This window comes from Synchiropus splendidus, chromosome 6, assembly GCF_027744825.2.
Source record: "Synchiropus splendidus isolate RoL2022-P1 chromosome 6, RoL_Sspl_1.0, whole genome shotgun sequence".
NCBI classification, from domain to species: Eukaryota; Metazoa; Chordata; class Actinopteri; order Syngnathiformes; family Callionymidae; genus Synchiropus; species Synchiropus splendidus.
The window spans coordinates 23,795,268-23,813,812 of record NC_071339.1 but is presented as its reverse complement, the minus strand read 5'-3'; the positions used below and the strand labels follow the sequence as shown (position 1 = coordinate 23,813,812).

The 18,545-nt window shown below is 40.2% G+C and overlaps 1 protein-coding gene across 16 annotated transcripts in view; it reads right to left on the bottom strand.

Annotated features, from left to right (window-relative positions):
* LOC128760232 (receptor-type tyrosine-protein phosphatase T-like) overlaps window positions 1-18,545 on the bottom strand; it is a 203,969-nt gene that overhangs the window by 15,953 nt on the left and 169,471 nt on the right. For 10 of the 16 annotated variants that reach the window (XM_053867406.1, XM_053867411.1, XM_053867412.1 and 7 more), the window contains 6 exons: window positions 17,145-17,237; window positions 16,481-16,590; window positions 12,839-12,926; window positions 3,640-3,725; window positions 1,188-1,224; window positions 835-932 (listed from right to left, as the gene is read on the bottom strand). In XM_053867406.1, the coding sequence (XP_053723381.1) occupies window positions 835-932; window positions 1,188-1,224; window positions 3,640-3,725; window positions 12,839-12,926; window positions 16,481-16,590; window positions 17,145-17,237 (512 nt within the window). The remainder of the gene's footprint in view (window positions 1-834; window positions 933-1,187; window positions 1,225-3,639; window positions 3,726-12,838; window positions 12,927-16,480; window positions 16,591-17,144; window positions 17,238-18,545) is intronic. The other 6 variants (XM_053867407.1, XM_053867419.1, XM_053867420.1 and 3 more) reach the window with 2 other exon arrangements.

Here is an 18,545-nt window from a genome sequence, read left to right as displayed (position 1 = left end):
ATAAAATAATAATAAAAATAATGCAACATGTTTAGGTGCTATGACAAGGGATCAGTTTTAAATATTGCATAGGCTACACTGTCAGCTAAATTAATCAATAAATAAGTATCAATCCCACATTTTTGAGAAAAAAAAAGAACAAAAATAATAAATCACAACAAAAACTGCGGCATAACCACCAATCTCCGCAATATCAGTAAAATAAAAGTAGCACACTACTGTATAAATAAATTAAATGTAAAAATGAACAGCTAGCTGCATTCCAAATGTAAATACAATGTGCCAAGTTAAACTCAATTTAACCATGTGAAACTAGCCAGGAGTGTTACCAGTAAAAGAAAAGTAAAGGTAGCTACACTTCCTTCCTTCCGTAAAATGTCATCTTTAAATTGACTCAGGGAGCTTATTTGAATCTTGATTGGTTTTAAACATGAATGATGAACAAACACAAACACTTCTTAACTGACTTATGTTAACATAAGGCACTTCAAAGTCACACTAAGATCCAACTAGAACAGTGTGTCAAAATGCTCATGCAGTCATTCTATGCTTGTTTGTTTGATCAACCATCCCACGCCACTTGTTGGTGCTATGTGTTTTTGGATGTCATTTGCTGCTCAACTGTGGGAGTTTTGTGCACCTCCATGAGTTTGCCTGTTAAAAAGCAAATAGTTTATTTTAATTTTTTAATTAAAATGAGACTATTTTGTCTTGTGTAATGAGTTATACTTAATACCACAGCCTCCACAAGATATCTATTTTAAAATTAGTTCTCCAACTTTCAGCCAGTTTGTGCCTGTAAAACGTTTTCACTCTTGTCACAAGAAAACTCACCCTGCCCACCTCAACCAAGTTGGTCACCATGACGATAGAGGCGGAGTTCTCCTGCCAGACCATCCTCCAGAAATCCCTCACCGTCTCCTGCATGGGCCCTGACAGACACACACACACATATTCATCAGCTGTGACCACTCAGATTTACTTGATCGCACATATTTTAAGGACACACACACACACACGCACTCTCTCTCACACTATCAATCTCATACAGCAGGTTCATGGGCTTGAGGTAATGGGGTCTTAAATTTGTCATTGGCTTTTTTATAAGGTTTTTTTTAGATTTAGAGGGAAGTGAGGATATCGCTCAGGTGTGAGCAGACACACATGCACACAGTCCCAGTTCTTACCTTGAGTGGCGATGTAATGTCTGGGTCTGTGGTATCCCTGAGAGAGACAGAAAGGAACGCAAATTACGACACGTTTATTCTCAAGACGTAGACTGCTCTACTGCGCATTTATTTTCACCTCAACACCTTTTATGCCTGTTATGCCTACAAGCACCATAATATGCCTCGGTCTCATCTACTACTTATACATCAAGAAAATATGGCTAGAACTACATAGATTGACAACAGTAACGACTACTACTAACTACGACAAGTCCTTTTCCAGCTTGTAACAGTACTATATTGAGCAGAAAATTATGCCACAACTACTACTCCAACTATAACAAATAATTGTAGCATAAATACGGATGCTTCTACTGCTATTGTGACTCAAATACAACAATAACCATAACTACTACTGCTGTTACTACTACCAAGCCTAACCCTAACCCTAACCCAAGCCTCACGACTACCTGCACCTCTGGTGCAACTATTGCAATGAAAACTACTAGTAATGCCACAAAAACAATACTTTGACTACTACAGCAATACCACCACCACTACTAGTGCTACTACTCAAATTACTACTAAATTTAGCAGTTATAACTCATAGAAACTACTTATACTACTACGAGAAACAGTAACATAACAGCTTCTTCTCATTCGCCAACAAATACTACCACTAATACTTAATCCAACTAAAGCTTAAATACTAGTACTACAACACAAACAATTTCTACAAATACTAGTGGAACTAATACTGCTAAAAGAGTTTACTCCATACCACGACTGCTGCGTTCAAGAGTTACTACAGCAACATGTACTAAAGCACTATGGCTAGTACTACAAAAGGAACAACAAAAGCCACCAGTGTTACGACTCATCTGGGCCCCTCCATCATTTTTCATCTCATCTTACTTGACATACTGTTACTTCATAAGCACTCGCTACCCTTGAATAACGACTTATTTGTCTCCACTACTTCTTCAGGCCATTACTTTTATGCTCGAGCTAAAATAGCAGGTCTGCAGGACAAATGAAAGTCCTCATCATAAACGTTCGTCCCTGCACACTGCCTCCCTCAGAGACCGATAACCTTGTTGAGATGAAAGCGTTCATCACTTTCATACTTTCTTTAAAAGCGTGCTAAAGGAATGGATTCCATCGCAGAGAGATAGTCACAATTCAAATTCCCTAATTTGTCCTTCTTTCTTTTCAGTGTTAAGTCTAAAGAGGCCCCTGGAGACTGAAGTGAGGCATTTGGAAATACACAGAGGCAGATATGAAATGAGCCCGGTGGAAGGTTGATAAGAGGAGCAGCCGATGAATGAAGCACACAGAGGAGAGGAGGAGGACATGGGTGAACGAGAGAGGACGCTTGGATTTAGAAAAGGAAAAGATTTAGAGAGTGAAACTCCTACTAAATTCAAGTGATTAATAGTTCCCACTGTCATTTTTATTGTGGCCTTCCTAGATAAATAATACATGTATTGAAATTTCAGCTTGTTTTTAGAAGGTCCATTCGATCCTGTAGCAGAGTTTAGAGTGAGCCCGATTCCTCTGCTTGCTCTAGTTTCCTCCATAAGTGCCAAAGGATCCAGTGGGAAACTGATGACAGAAAATGAATAGTAAGTGTACGAGGTTGCCTCTCTATCTATCGGCCCTGTGATGGACAGGTGAGCAGCCCTGGGTGTCCCCTGCCTCTTACCCCATGCAGCTGGGATAGACTGTTGACCTGTGTGATTCCTTGAAGAGAATTAATCAGTTGAAGAAAGACAAAGATTATTCCTAAATTCTATTGATTCTGGATGGGAATGTTATCATTTTGCCATGAATTCAGTGTTATTTTGTTTTTATTTAGTTTTATTTTATAATTTAACTAAAAATTTTACCACAGCTAAGAATTAAAATAGTTTTTACTTTTATTTGTTCAATGCCAAAGTGTCACAGTGAAGTAATTAAAAAAAATAAAATAAGGAAAACACTAAGCAATTCTCTTTTTAAGCAAGTTATTGTTTAATTTGCACAAAGGACAATTACATTAATGATGGAGAAATTATGTTTTATCATGAATTAAAAAGTTTAGCACAACAGCATTGTTTATGTCCATTTTCTATCAATACATAAATAGATAAGACCGAGACCTGAGCATACAGAGAACAAGATCAAAACCAAGATATGATGGGTCCAAGACCAAGTACTCAAGACTGGTCTCAGTCTTAACGCTGCTCTCGAGATGCATTTTAAAGGCCTTGTTCTTGGTCATAAACTCGTCCATTGTTAGTCTTGGTCTCAACATTGGGTCCTAAAGTCTTGATTTCAGACTTTGTCTCTGTATGCTCTGGACTTGGTCTTGAGTCACTAGTCTATTGTGTAATTACCAAAAAGTCAGATCTGTAAATTCATGTTAAAAGTCACAACTTTCATCAAGAGCTCCTCCTTGTTAGTAGGTTCCACAGAGGTGTTAACTTACGTCAATGTAGTTGGCGTTGATGTAGTCGGAGTGTGGATCCCCATCCAGCAGCTGCAGTCGAACTCTGGTGTGATCGTCTGTGGGGTCAGATAGCAAAAATACAACAAGCCTAAAGTTACATTTACCCACAGATCGGAACAGTTAGCTGACTCGGTGAGGAGTTCAAGACTGTTCCGAAGGTTTTTTTTTTTTTTTTTTTTTTTTAATAGGGACAGATATCGCATGCATCTGCATGCACTTGTGGGTTAGATAACCCAGGCAACTAGTTATGATAAATATTCTGGTTTGGTTTCTGCCATTTATTCTTCAAGGCTTAAGCCACAGTAACACATACTCGTGGATGTGACAAACACAGAATGAAAACTTCACAAGAGAGAATGAACAAAACCTTTAGGTATTAACCGTTGTACAAGACACAGTTAAAATAATATCTATTGATGGATATATTGAGGTGTAAAAAAAGACACTGGCATTCTTAAATATTACATTATTGGACAAGGTCAGCCACATGCTGTCCATGCCTGATCTGGTGGGAAGCACATGTCCACACATTCCTCTAAAACTCGTGGCCTCTCCAGATCTGCTCTGTTTGCAAGCCTCCTGCCTCCTCAGCCCAATTAGAAAGCCTCCTTCCTGGGCGGACTTGTGGAGGAATGGCCCTTCTCCCCCTCCATCTTCACACCAGTCGCCCGCCTGTTATGACAGCTTCTGACACTCGGCCGGTGTAATTACTGCTGTCAGAAAGCAGCCGGGCCACATGGGGTAATAAAGAGGAAGAGACGAATAAAATACAGTCAAAGATGGCAGAGGGGTCTACAAGGGGGGAGGGGGGAAAAGTGGTGAGATACCAAAGCGGTAGAGCAGAAGGCTGATGGATTAAACCCTGCTGGGTTGGATTCCTAACAAGAAATGGAAGGAAGCAGAAGTTGTGAACGAGGTGATGAGCCAGATTGAAATCTGATGGCACCGGTCTTGCAGCCAGTTTGTCGTGGCTCACTCAGATTTGCAAATTAGAGCTCAGAAATAGAAGGTCCAGAATTAGATAATCGATGGCCAGCTCTATTGATCTGAGGGCATTAACCATCGATGTACAGTGTACCATTAGTCTTGTACATTGCGCTGCATTTTGACAGAAGTGTCTCCAATGTAGCACAGATACGTCACATACTTCACAGATCTAACAGCAGTGATACTTGATACTTCCTGTGAAATCAATTTTTCCAAGTTAATTCCACAACAAGTCCATTTCACCTAAAATAAATCCTGCATGTTGCAATTAATATTACGTCATGAATAAATCATTGTGGCCACTTGGCCCGTTTAATGATGCGCTCTTCGGCGCTCTTATGTTGAATTACAGCTTTGTCTTTGTCTGACTGTTGAAGTACACCAAACCAGAAAATGATAATGAGAAAAAGAAAACATGACTGAGAAATTAGATCATTCTAAAATTATGAATTCACATCAGCCTTCAAAGACCTTGTTTTTCACTGAATATATTTTGTCCATGTGGAGCAGCGCTGAGACAAGAAGGCAAGTGGAAGTGAAAAGAACAAGTGTTCTTGTAACAGCAGGAATAACCAGCAGTTGCTAGGTTACAGAAAACAAAATCACCTGTTGTCATTATACGCTGTCGCTCAAAAAAATAATGGTTGAGCCGGTTTGTGCCAGGAACTTGAGAGGTTCCCTGTAATTTTCAACTAATGTTTCCATTGGAAAAGTATGTATTAAAAAATGTTGATGTTTTGACTCATTGTGTGTTTTGTTGACGTCATCAATCAAGTCAAAAACGTCTCAGGATTCAACAAGCTTCTGGTGAAACTCAAGCATTCAGGTTTTCACAATGATTGAAATTGAAGTAAGAATTGAGGACACGTACTAGCCACCAACCTTCACTTGAGCCGTGAACAAGTGGCACAGTCTATATCAGCCCTCAACGCTAAATGTGTAGGATGTAACACACTTATCACGTATCACTATTTCTTGAGTTCTTGACGTGAATATAAAGTCACAAGGCAGCACCTCGTCTTCATCAGCTGGTCCCGAATAACAACCAAGTTGCTTCGGCCTGCAGTGTCCGAGGTTTAAGAGTCATAATGCCATTACTCATTAATGAGCTCCACTTCGCCATCGAGACTCATTTCATCGTAACCTTGTAGCCTCTGCAGCCCTCTTTTCCCTGCGGTCTTTTATTTTCTAGTCACACATTTTCCAGCCTTTCCTCACCTAAATGTTGTCCTTCCTTGGTTTCATGAAGGGCAAGAATAAGAGAAAATACTGTTGTTGTTTTTTTTACTTCTGAGCTTCTCAACTTTTAACTAGCATAACTAGCATCTTGATTTAAGAGTATAAAACAATGACCTGCATTCTGACTTCAACAGATGCTTATCTGTTTGAGTAGAAATTGGTGGACAAGTGACACAGGACCATTCACATCTCATTTAAGAAATGTAATGGAATTGTGAGATGAATGCAACACTAGATATTTGCATGTAAAGAAGGAACATTTCTATGACCTTGCCTAACCCTCTCATTCCATGCAAAAGCAAATGTTTCATTCTCTAGCTCTTCCCTCGTCATCCTCCTCTTTGGTTCTGTTGTCTATGACCAGCAGTAAACAAGGACTGCTTTTCCTAGCCACCAGCATTAAAAGCCACTTACACTCTCGAACCAAATCAGTGAGGTGTTAACACATAGAAGGGAATGGATGCCTCATGTTCACTAAGTTATAGCCACAAGTACTGCTTAAAGGAAGGGACGAGTTGTTCCACGGGCAAAGTTTCAGTTTAGAGGGAAACAAAAAAACGCTCGCAGAAGCAGGAAGAAAGTGCTGATCAAGACATGTCAGTCTTTCAAACCACCCCCCGTCTCCACCCGCTGCTCTCCTTGCCTCCTTTTCAGTAGCCACTAAGCAGGGATTGTGTCTGTCACAGATATACTTAATCAGTTAACTCCCTGCAGAGCTCAAATCACTCATGGTGTGCACTCTAGCGACAGAGAGGCTCAAGGCATTAGAGAATTTAATAGCATGCGAGATTGAGTGCCAGCAAGCACATATATGTCCTGTATGCCTGCACGCAGGGTTCCTCCCAAAACTACTATCGGTAAGAAATAGGACAAAGGTGGGCCATTACATTTCCTGAGAGTGAGGAGTCATAACATTTTATTAAAAGTAACTTCAAAATATGTGTCCTTAGGTGTGTAAGTATCTGTTAGCATTTAATGATAAGAAAATAAATAAGAGAAAATAGAGAGGGAATCATATACAGTCACTGAAATAGTGCTATCCCTTGAAATACTACACATTCATCCGATTGAACTGATCAGGGGGAGTATGTCAATGCTTTTGATTGAAATAACCAAAAAAAAAATGTTGTAAATAGAGGATGGGAGTTTTTACCAGAGGACATAGTCAATAAATCAATCAGACAGTCGGAACAAAAAATCATGGAAGCTCATACCGTTAAAAAGTAATAATAATAACTATAATTTGGAAACAAAAAGCGGAAGGTAAATTAAGTCAACACAAATGTAAATTGAAGTGTCTCAACTGATATTCATACGTGAGCTAGCAGGCCTTTCCAGATAATGTCAACATTTCCAACAACAATTGTAGAGTCAAAAAAGTTCACTTGAATCATCATATTTTGCAAAAACACAGTGAAAAAGAAAAGAACAATATTTGTACTCATGATAAAAATGAAAGAAAAACAACCAGAGTAAAGACAGATCATTCCTTTTTAACCGCTGAAACACTTCAGCTGATAATGAGCTTGTAGTCCAGAGGAATTCATCCTGTTAGCGCCTCTAACAGCAAATTACTCTTCCTCCCCACACTCTTCTCCCTTATTAGTACCCGCTTTCTCATTGTCCAAGGCACATCTTCGCTTCAGTCCAGTGACCGCCTGGCTCCATTTTCAGCAGCTTCTGCACCAACAGAGGAGAAAAGTGTGTAATCTGCGGTGGTGTGAAGCAGACAGCTGCTCATTAGGGATCAGGAGACGTGAATTAGTCAATTGAGCTCGGCTGGAAACTAAAAGGATCTGAAATATGAACTTATGATCCACACCGCTAGCTGTGGCTGAAGGAAGTGGGGTCTAAGGATTGTGTCCGAAAGAGGTTCCCAAGGGTCGAGAGGATCCCAAGTTCCTCAGGGAATTGAAATAGATTCAACAGTGATCAGCGTCTCAAACGTAGTCACATGGCTCAATGCTGTCGGCCACGACTGCTACGACATGCTAGTTAGCCATATCCTGCCGCCGTCACTTTGAAGCTGCGTTCAGAACTTCAGTGCTTTCCCCTGCTTTTGCAAACATTCAAAACAAACCGAATCCACAAGAGAGAGGCAAGTGTTTATACATGTATACTATAAATGTGAGCGTGCGAGATGCTTATCTGGGCGCGGGTGACTGTGCAACAGGTGATAATATTTGTTGATAGTTGTTTGGTCAAACACACTTCAGAGGAGGTGTTGGCATTCTGGCTCGGCAGGAGTGTTTGGCAATCAAAGGCAGAGATGCTAGGACAGGACGACACGCGTGGAGCGACACACACAAACAAAGAGGCTTTCATCAGCATGACATGTTGCATATTTAGATTTCAGCGAGGCATGCTCACTTGTGCCGGAGGAAACCGCGGAATCAAGAAAGGAAATTAGAAAATTGCTTTTGTTTTTTTTTTAAAAACAGCATGCATGTCTTTTCAACTATCTGAGTACAAAAATATTGACAAAAATACACCAAGCTAGCGATTAGCTTTGACCTCCTTACTATTTCATGGGGCAGAAGTCAAACCCAAACAACAATCAATGGATGCTGAGATTCATGTGGGATCAGACGCAGAAAGGTTTGTCAGGTAAAAGTCTGCTTCACATAAAGCAAATAACACACAGAGATAATCAATTGGTGATGGCAAGTCTTTTCCTCCCTCTTCTGAACTGGCTATTCTGTGGCTATACACAGATGGCAACTTCCGGAGGGACGCCAAGAAACTGACAACGTCAAACAAGAGCCATCTCTAGACTTGTCCTTATAGTTGTCTAGTCAGTTGGCTTCCCTTCAAATAGACGGAGATTTGCTCTATTCCTAGAGAACCTTCTTCAGTGCACCGCACCAACACTTTGGTCTACACTCAATGTTTGAATACACCTGAGGCAGGATCTTGTTCTTAACTCTCTCTTTGATTGACAGTTACAGGTCACGAATGGATGGAGCATGCAGAACCACGCAGTCGGCAGGTTAGAAAAGAGGGGGGCAACTGACAAGATGAACATGCTCTTGAGCCTCATTTTCTTATCAAATGAATTGGAGAAATGCAACATAAAAATGAAACTGTGCGGCTATATATATATATATATATATATATATATATATATATATATATATATATATATATATATCTTTGATAGACTGCCTCTTACAGAGCAACACCTGGTAAATAAAAAAGTCCATGTCAAACCATGAAAGGAAAGTGACAGAAAAATGCATTACAGTTTATGAACACATTACTGACGGTTTCTGGTTGAGGAAGATGAGCAAGATAAAACATTCTAACAAATGCATAAAAAATCATCCATATTTACTCACACATGCATAGACTCGCCAACACACACAGATACTGTATGTAAATGTTTGCCAATAAATCTGGCCATTTTGAAGGCTTCTGTTGAATAATAAATGACCATATGTGAGAGCTGTTTTATCAGCTGAGAGATAGAGGGAAAGGGAAAAAGGGGAGGGGAAGAGGAAACTACCAGACGGCAGTAATGAGGGAAGGACTGTGTTTCACCTCCAACTGTAAACTCTCAGAAGAAACCAGCTGAGATACATTCAGTCACACAGAAGAGGAAAGAAGACCAGGGAGGTTTTTAAAGTTTGCTTTTCGCATCTCAGCCTTTTCCTCAATGTTGACAGCTTGCCACATGGTAGTGCCAGCAGAGAAATGAAGTGCAAATAAACATTTTAAGAATCTAGTGAGTGAAATCACATGCTGCTGTGAATCCTGCTGTTGAGGAAGCTTAACCAGGTCACATGAGAGGGTTCACACTGTACCCAAGACAGGGACACTCACTCAGACGTGTGGGATTCAGCAGCGGTATAAATTTGGGAATTCATTGCTCACCTGACAGAAAGGAAGGATCCTTCCTTCAATTTTCTTACAACCACATTTTTTAGGACAAGACATACAAGCATAAATAAAAGCAGTTGTTGTCAGCCTAATTTAAGGTATAACTAGTAATGAAATAGCAGTAAAGTCAGAAATAAAATTGCCAGTTAGCTTACGGATTTTCTGGGACCACATGTGGCCCAGAGGCCACACTTTGCAGGAACATTTTTCATCAATGTCATCAACGCAAACTGTCATCTTCATTTTTCACCGAAGGAAGAATGAACAAACCACTTCACAACTCCCACTTAAGCAAAGCAGAAGCAAAGATGAAGGAAGTTGAGAGCGGAATTGCAACAAGGATGAGAAGGCACAGTGAGGAGAGAGGACAGGAGGCTGTTAGATTAACATTTATTCAGTGTGCTGAAGGGATTTCAAACATGGCATCAACTGTTTGTCTTTGGCAGATAGCCGGAGGAAGAGTGTGTTCACACTTCAACTCATATCAGTGTTTTCTAGACTCAGTCCAGGCGAGAGTGGAGATGGAAATGTGTGGATAAGTGTTTGCATGACATTATGCGGCTGGTTTCCTCGCTGGGTAGCAACAATGACGATGGTGTAAGAGGTCATGCCTGTGCCCTTGCATTCTGTCCTTGGCCACTCCACTGTGACTTCAATGTCAGCTTGATTCAAACTAGAGTACCACCCACATTTTCTGTACTGCCCTTGAATCTATTAATCTTACAGCCATTTTTTTCTTGACGTTTATAGCCTTCTAAGGAACCAATAAAGTCTTCATGTGCACGGATGTGCATGTTATGTGAGCCGTGTGTGTCTGTGCTCTGTTTCTTGAATCACAGCAAGCTGCATTGTCAGCTTGGACCTAATAGCAAGAATGTTGCAGATGTGAGTCCAATCATTGGTCATGGTTTATGTTCTCTTCTGCTTGAGCGACTTTCCATTAACAAACCAGACAAACTAATGACCAGTCCTGGGTATGATTGGGTGAGTTGGCAAAAAGTAAAATGATCCCAATTTATTTTATTTCTTCCAACATTGGAGATATGGATTCTTCTGTTTTTTGTTTAAAGAATATTAATATTCCGTTTTCAAAGCATCTGTAACAACAGCTCTATAAACAACATGTATTCAAAGAGATTGACATTAAACAAACACCAAAGCAAATTCAATTAAAATATTACAAAGAGAAGTAACAAAGGAAAGCTAAAGTTGCCAAATATGAACTCGCAGATGAGTTGAATTATTTTACTCAATCTTAGTAGCAGACATTCTATGACCACGCACTGCTGCAACAACAGAAGGCAAACACTATAATTTGAACTTTCTGAGGCCGCCTTGACCGTCATCAAGTCGATTGAAAACACTGCAGCCTCTAGTGGTTAGGGAGGAGCGCTCATTCAGCAAACGTACACGATTATTCAGCCAAGCACTAGCGTCCACTGCCACTCACTCCAAGTAGTTGTGCTCAGCTCCTGTATTCCACTGCCCAGGAATAACCAGTAGCATATGAATGGAGTTCATGATCCTCTCCAGAGTCCTCCCAGTCCATCTGATTTCTTCCCTCAGGCGCTTGATTCACTTTTTCCAACTAACAGCAACAGACTATTGTTCGGAGTGATGTTGTCCACTGTGAATGGGTGCAGCCCGAAATGACCACTTGACAGAAATGTGCTCTTTGATTAGCGGGTGTTCAAAAGCTGCTAATAAAAGGCATCGTCTTTTCACCATGTGACACAAAAAAGTGCAATCAACCAAGTCTAACTACTCTCATTAGGCATTTAACAACCTCAATCATAAAATCACAAGCCACTGACCAAACACATTCTAAAGCCACATGATGATCATCAAAAATTATTACTGCATAAAGTTAACATGTAGCTTTCAAAGTTAAACTCAAATAGAACTTAAGACATTACACGACTGCACGTGGCAACAATAAGTGCAAACAGTCTGAATGTCTGTCTGAAATGACTTGAATTCCCTCTGCTCCAACAGCTAGATCAGCATGAGAACCCAATCCTCTTGTTCCAATAACAGAATTCACTAGCTCCCCTGAGGGAAGTTATGAAACACTTTCTCAGGAAAATCTGTCTCTGTGATCACCGCAGCCCATTCAGACAGTTTCCATTATGTGGCACTAGTAATTAAGTGTTTTTACTAATAGTGAATTCATCATAATTCCTGTTGGCTACAAAGTGCCTGACAGGCTATTCATCTCACAGCAATGTTTCATTTAGAAGCCTTCAGGTTGGTGGTGCGTTTTTGTCTCGACATCTGAACCTCAATAATTAGAAATGGACGTGCGGATGAGGCTATAAAACTCATACCTTCAAGACTCCAAGACAGAGAGTCGCAATAAAGCAGAGATTGTTGGGAGCTGAGTGAAAATGCCACAGATAGAATCTATTTAACAGGATTCTTTCGAACATTCTAGTGTCCAAGCACAGATATAACTTGGTTACCTGTGATCCGAAAATGATCCTCTGCGCCCGCCCTGACTTCCACCTTCATTTATAGTCATGGGATTATCGTGCTGAAGTGGTCAGTGCACAGTCAATGTACTACAAAAATCCTAACAAAAATACCCACTGATCTGATTGTAGAGCAGCGCCACAATCTTCATTCCACGTTATTAGCAGCAGCTAATGCTGCGAAATGTGGTTTGATCTAAAAAACACTTTCCTAGTTGGTGGGATCCCCATTGGCCATAGCAATAAAGTTGATTCTGATTCGTATTCTGACTCTGATGTCAGGTCATTAATGACAGCCCTGGACTGACATTAAATTCACAGGAGTCATGTCTTGCCAGCTTGACAATCAAACAGCAACAGCTGGCAAAAGTCAGCAGGTGACTCATCATAGGCGGACAGCATGGCGGTGAAAATGGTACTAAAATACAAAAAAAAAAAAATAACAGAAACAATCATTTAAAGAAAAATAGCCTTGAACTGAAAGCTGTGAAGAAGATCCATTAGATGAGCAAGTGAGCTCTGAGGATAAACCAAGAACTATAAATGGGAGACACCAAACCATTCAACCAATAACAGCGGTCCTGATATTAGATTCTACTCACAAGCAATGATGTTTCCATAGCGATTCTTGTTGCGGTTCTCGTCCTTTTTGGCTGTTTCCCAAGGTGAAGTCTGTCCCTCCGCCAGAGCCTGGACACACATGTATGCATATAAATACTGCCACATGCCACAAGCACACAGAAAGATGCACGTACATAGGACAGGAGCATGAATATTTAAAACGCAGAAAACATGTGTTGAGCAAAGCAATTTTTCTTCATAACATTTGATACACGTAGGCAAACAAATCAGTCAAGGTCTACAACAAAACCTCCTGAAAAGAACACTCATTAATCATTCACTGATTCACGTTATTCATGAATATTGAATATTCAGAACATTTTTTGGCCTAACTTTTTTTTCACCATTTTATGTCTGCAAAGGAAGCTCAAAACCTCATTATTAGAAGAACACCTGGTTGACCAGCTGAAGCTGGACCGTCCGCCGTGAAAATGAGTCAGGGTTGCGAGCCCTGGACCAGTGAACAGAAGAAGAGCACAACATTGCGACCGCTTGAGTAGCAACGTGTAGATGGTTGTCCAATCCAAGCTCCAATCCAGCTCTAGTAAACTTTAGGTATATAAGTATGCACCTTTTAATTGTCATCAATACAACTCATCTTGTGTAGTCTGCTTGTGTATTGAATTTATGAATGTACTATTGTCCTTTGTGAGTACCATGTTATCAGCTAATTCATATATATATATATATATATATATATACTTTCTAACCAAATAACTTTAGCGAAAGCCAGATTGAAAAACACTCACAAAGTCAATACCTTTATAAAACTGATAAAACTCAATGTTAACAATCCCACTATAATTTGCATGCTTTTGACTTTACAGTAACATCGATTCATGGACGGCCGTCTCAATGGGGCGTTGGCTCTTTTGAGCTGGAAACATGACAAAGCTTCCCATCCTGCAGGTCGCCATATGGACAGCAAACAGTTCTAGAACAATTATACCACTCTGTGGGAGGCCTTCAACGCACACACAAACAGACACACATAGCCTACAGTGGCGAGTAAACAGTTCTTTTTGGAGTCCATTAAAGGGCTTAGGAACACCAGGCAACAGCTTTCACTTTCACTGATATGACCCATTTAAACACACCCACACACACACGCATGCTGTGACAGTGAGACAGACAACGAAACTTATCGCTCAGTTAAGCGGAAAATTGATTCTTTTTAAGTGGTAGTATGAGTCTGTGTGCCAGTGTGTGCATTTGTCAACACGTCACTTTTGCTGCATATATAGAAAATCGAAACATGATGGACAGGCAGCATCCATCAGAGGCTCCTGTGTGTTTGTTTTCTTTCTGTTTTTTCTTGATGCGTAGGTTTAACAAAAACACAAACTAGCATTTATTAACCTTCTCTTTTTGTCCGTTGTTTTTTCTTGTCAACGTGCAACAGTCAGTGAGGAGTGTAATTAAAATGTGGAAAATTTTGTCTTTAAGGTCAACGCAGGTTTTGTGAATTAAGCTTGGTCATGTTAGTTACATATTGAACCTGTCCCTTGCGATTGGCCCCAAGTCAGAGATCTAACATTCAGTCACAGTGATTATCATTTGATAATCACAATTTTCTTGATATATTTTGTAATTGTGATAATGAATTGCGATTGTTCAAGATGTCTCTGTCGTGGTCACGGAGTGGCAGGGCATCAGTGTCCTGACATACATTAGTCTAACACTATAGCCTCTTGTGTGTAAATGTGTCAGCATTTGGATGAAAACAAGACGTCAGGTCTTCAATAGCATGTGTGGCTATTATATGGATTTTTACAGGCTAATTAGCGTCATGCTGCCAAAATATTGAGCTTCTTCACATCAAAAAGATGAAATCACACATTATTTGTCGTAAAGTGTTGTTTTCGCCCATGTGTCCACAGAACCACGAAGACGAAAAGCAGCAGCTGAGACTAGCTGTGGTGTCAGAACTTTGAACACGTGGCCAAAACAGCGCATTTTCAGCCCTTTAATATCAATAAAAGATGTGAGGAGTTCATGATTCAAGTTGCCCAGTTTGTTTCAGAAGTCAGTCTCCATGCTAGACCTCATTTTTAAAGCCAGTTTAGAAGTGATCCTCATGCATATTGAAGCCGGGTGCACCACTGACCTTTATACACAAACACAAACAGCACCACAATAGCCATGGCTTATAGGTCGCTGCGGTTAATGTAATATTTTCCTTCTTAAATTTAGTCAGTTTGGCTCATATTCCGGTACGCATTATAGTCTGGAATAATCTAGTTGAAAAATCAAGTTCCTTTTTTTCCCATTTAAACTGTTAAACCTCAGCTCAACTGTGAATAAAGGTAGCTTTAAAGGTGTTAATATGCTCAATTGCAAAGCATGCAGAACCTGTTGGAGACTTGAGGCAATCAATAAACACAATTTTAAAAAATTTATGTAGTGATCTATTTTGACATGCACAGAGTGGTGTTGCCTCCATGGAAAAACTTAAACGTGGTGTGGAAGAATACGTGGATGAATGGTTTCCTGCTGCTCAAGTTGATGACTACTGCCAAACAAACCATGTCGAATGGCAGTGAAACCATTCATGTGCTTGGTGAACACAGGAGCAATCAGCGCTCTATTTGAGACAGAAGGAATACAGAATGAAAACAATTTACACCAGAATTACATCACAGAGGTCACTTGGTACTCCTTCCTCTCTCCATAAAAAACGAGACACATTGTTGACAACTTATGTACAATCAGTCCTCTTCAAATCAGTCGGTAACAGGTGGCAGCAACCAGAAGTAATATGACTTGGACTCCACCTCTCACACTCTCTTTCACCCACACAAGCTGAATAAATGAATCTTTCTTGCCTCAGAAGTGTCTGAACCGAAATGTCAGGAATGTAAATATGTGACACTTTTTTAGTGCTAACACTGACTGTGCACTGAAAAATATTCACTCCAGTAATGGCAGCATGATATTACAGATTCACTACGACTTGGTTAATGAGAAAGGATAAAATGACGTGCAAGAATAAGGAGTTTTGAAATGAAGGAGGATGGAATTATCTTCAAAGGTGAGAACAGGTGAGAGGAGACACAGCATTCTCCCTCCCCACAAAAGACATGCATCGTCACTGTCAACTTTTAAAAAGCTTATTCAAACGCATTTCAGACAGTGGCTTTAACCAAAGTACACAGCTGATCTGATTAGTAACTGTACATCCCCAGTCTTTAGATTATGGTTTTAGTAGCCAAGCTGTACTTCATGCATTTTATTATTGCGCTTTGTGTATTTTATTGGTTTAAATGTTTGTTTTTGTCTGCTTTTCATCTTTGTGCTGTTTTTAATGTCTCTATGAATAAATGTGTTACAGTACGGTAGAGTATGGTGTGATAATAAAAGGTGAACAACAGTGGATGCTGCAGTTTCTTTTTTCACTGTTGTTTATCAGTGAAACTACTGTTGGGTCATGACATGACCTGCAACTCACCCGTGAATCAATTGTGTTTATGAATTCTGGGGTCAAAGGAAGGTTTTGTTATTCCTATTATCAGATTGGAATAGCAGCTGATCTTTGGCCGTTTTTCCTCGCAGTTGCTTGTTATGATCAAAACACCAGTCCAGGGCAGAGTCAGTGAACGCGTCATCGTTTTGTGTGTCTTCACCTCGTACTCCTCCTTAAAGCCGTAACCCTGTCCACATTTCATTTGGGTGATGTGTTGGAGGAGGTCCGCGACTCGGATGGCTGGCTGAAACTGGCCGGCCTGGAACTGACCTGAGAGAAACAACACAGTTACAGTGTCATGGATGGATAATTTACAGTATGGTTCCATTGCAAGTTTTCGATAGATAGTTACCACGACTATCATCATGATTTTGTGCCCAATGCAACTGGGCGAGCAGCTTGTTCAATAGGGCTTCAACAGGATTTAAACGGATCTGTCAAAATCAGATCTTTTAATTAAATAAATAACTAAAAGAGAAGAAATAGAGTGACCAATGATGTGCAGGCTCACTGAGACGTGACCCCTGATCAATGAAGTTTGACACCAGCTTAAATCCAGCTATGTGAGCAGATCAATGGCCTAATAAAGGCTTGTTCTACTTCTTCTTTACATGGAGGAGTAATCGACTTCATGAACAAAAGATCATCAACAAGCATACAGGAGTTTGAGCTCAGCTTCACGTTAACATGGCTATTGTGTTTTAGTGAAATAAATCCTAAGAAAAGAGAAAGGGTGACTTATTTTCAAAATAAAAACACATTTTTGCTCTCAAATTTAACTGCAAAAATCACTTGTCTCCTCACTAAAATGGTTGATGACTCACCACTCTGGTAGGAGAGCTCCACAGACTCACAGCCTCCATAAGGAAAGCTCTGCAGGGTCAGCGATGGCTGGACGAGTGACGGCTGGCTTCCATCTATCATCGTACAGAAATAAAAGTCTTACCATTGTTGACAACACAACAGAATCAAGACAATAAAGCTGTCAAGTGTGAAGTGTGAACATTCTCTCGGCAGGCAGTGACAGATTTACGTGGCCTGGGCTCTGATTTGTGCCAGATAACAGCACTTAATTGCAATATCGCTCCATCAATTAAGGTGCGGACAGATACACCGGACAAGCGTACGGGTCTTATTGGAGAGGACAGATGGAAGGCGGTATTCATGAGGGACGGAAGCAGAGACATGGAAATCTGTGCCAGGGGAAAGTTGACAAGTTTAGACTCAATATGTCGCCTCCTCTGCAAAAATACACATCGACCAACATAGTACTCTTCAGACAACCGGATGATAACTAGTGAGCAGTATCATATAAAATTGAGTCCATGTTTTCTTAATAGCTCTATTTGCACGTTAATGATGGCTGCAGATTCATTACTGGTCCAAATTGACTTCACAAGGACCCAATCTAAACACGGAGCCGCTTTAACCGAATGAAGAATGAGCTGACCACACGGGTCACACTCAGGAACCTGCTGCTGCGTGTGTTTGTTCCATAATATACAGTGTAAGAAAGAAAAGCAGGCAATGACACTAACATTGGTTCAGGATGGTTTTCAGTATGTTTTAGTTTCAGTTCGGTGCATTTTTGACACAACAAGGGACATATTGTTTTGTATTTTCCTAAAAAACATAACATCAATGTATTTCTTTTAAAATAATGCTCAAAACTAAAAATAAATAAAGAAAGAAATATTGAACACAAAATGATTTTTCATTGATTTTGGACAAATTGTAGGTATACAAAGAACATACTCAATCCTCAGTACAAGTTTTAACAGCAGAATTACTTGCTGCATGCATCGGAATCTTGACACTCCGAACACAACCTTTCAGTTGTTGATTTGTTTTGTCTGCCGTGCTGTTTACGGTCTGTGATGTGCTTCCACTTTGTGGACCATATGGGAATACATATTAAAGCACTATAGTTCCCCATGTGCTCGGATAAACCTGTGCCGAACAGGCAACTATATGCTCGGGAGGTTAAAGTCAACAGCCATATCTGCAGGAGGGCAACTGAAAAGGAATCAAATCACTTTGCTGGTGACTTCTTTTCACTGAGTTTGTACCCTACATCAATTGAGCATCTCATTTTGTTAGGTTCTGTGAGCCGTGGGAGAGTGACCACCCAACTTCTCCTCGTTGAAGTGCCAACAACACATTCAGGATTAATGTTGTTTACACCTCTGTATTTTGGGATTCTTGGATTCAAGTCAACCAGCATT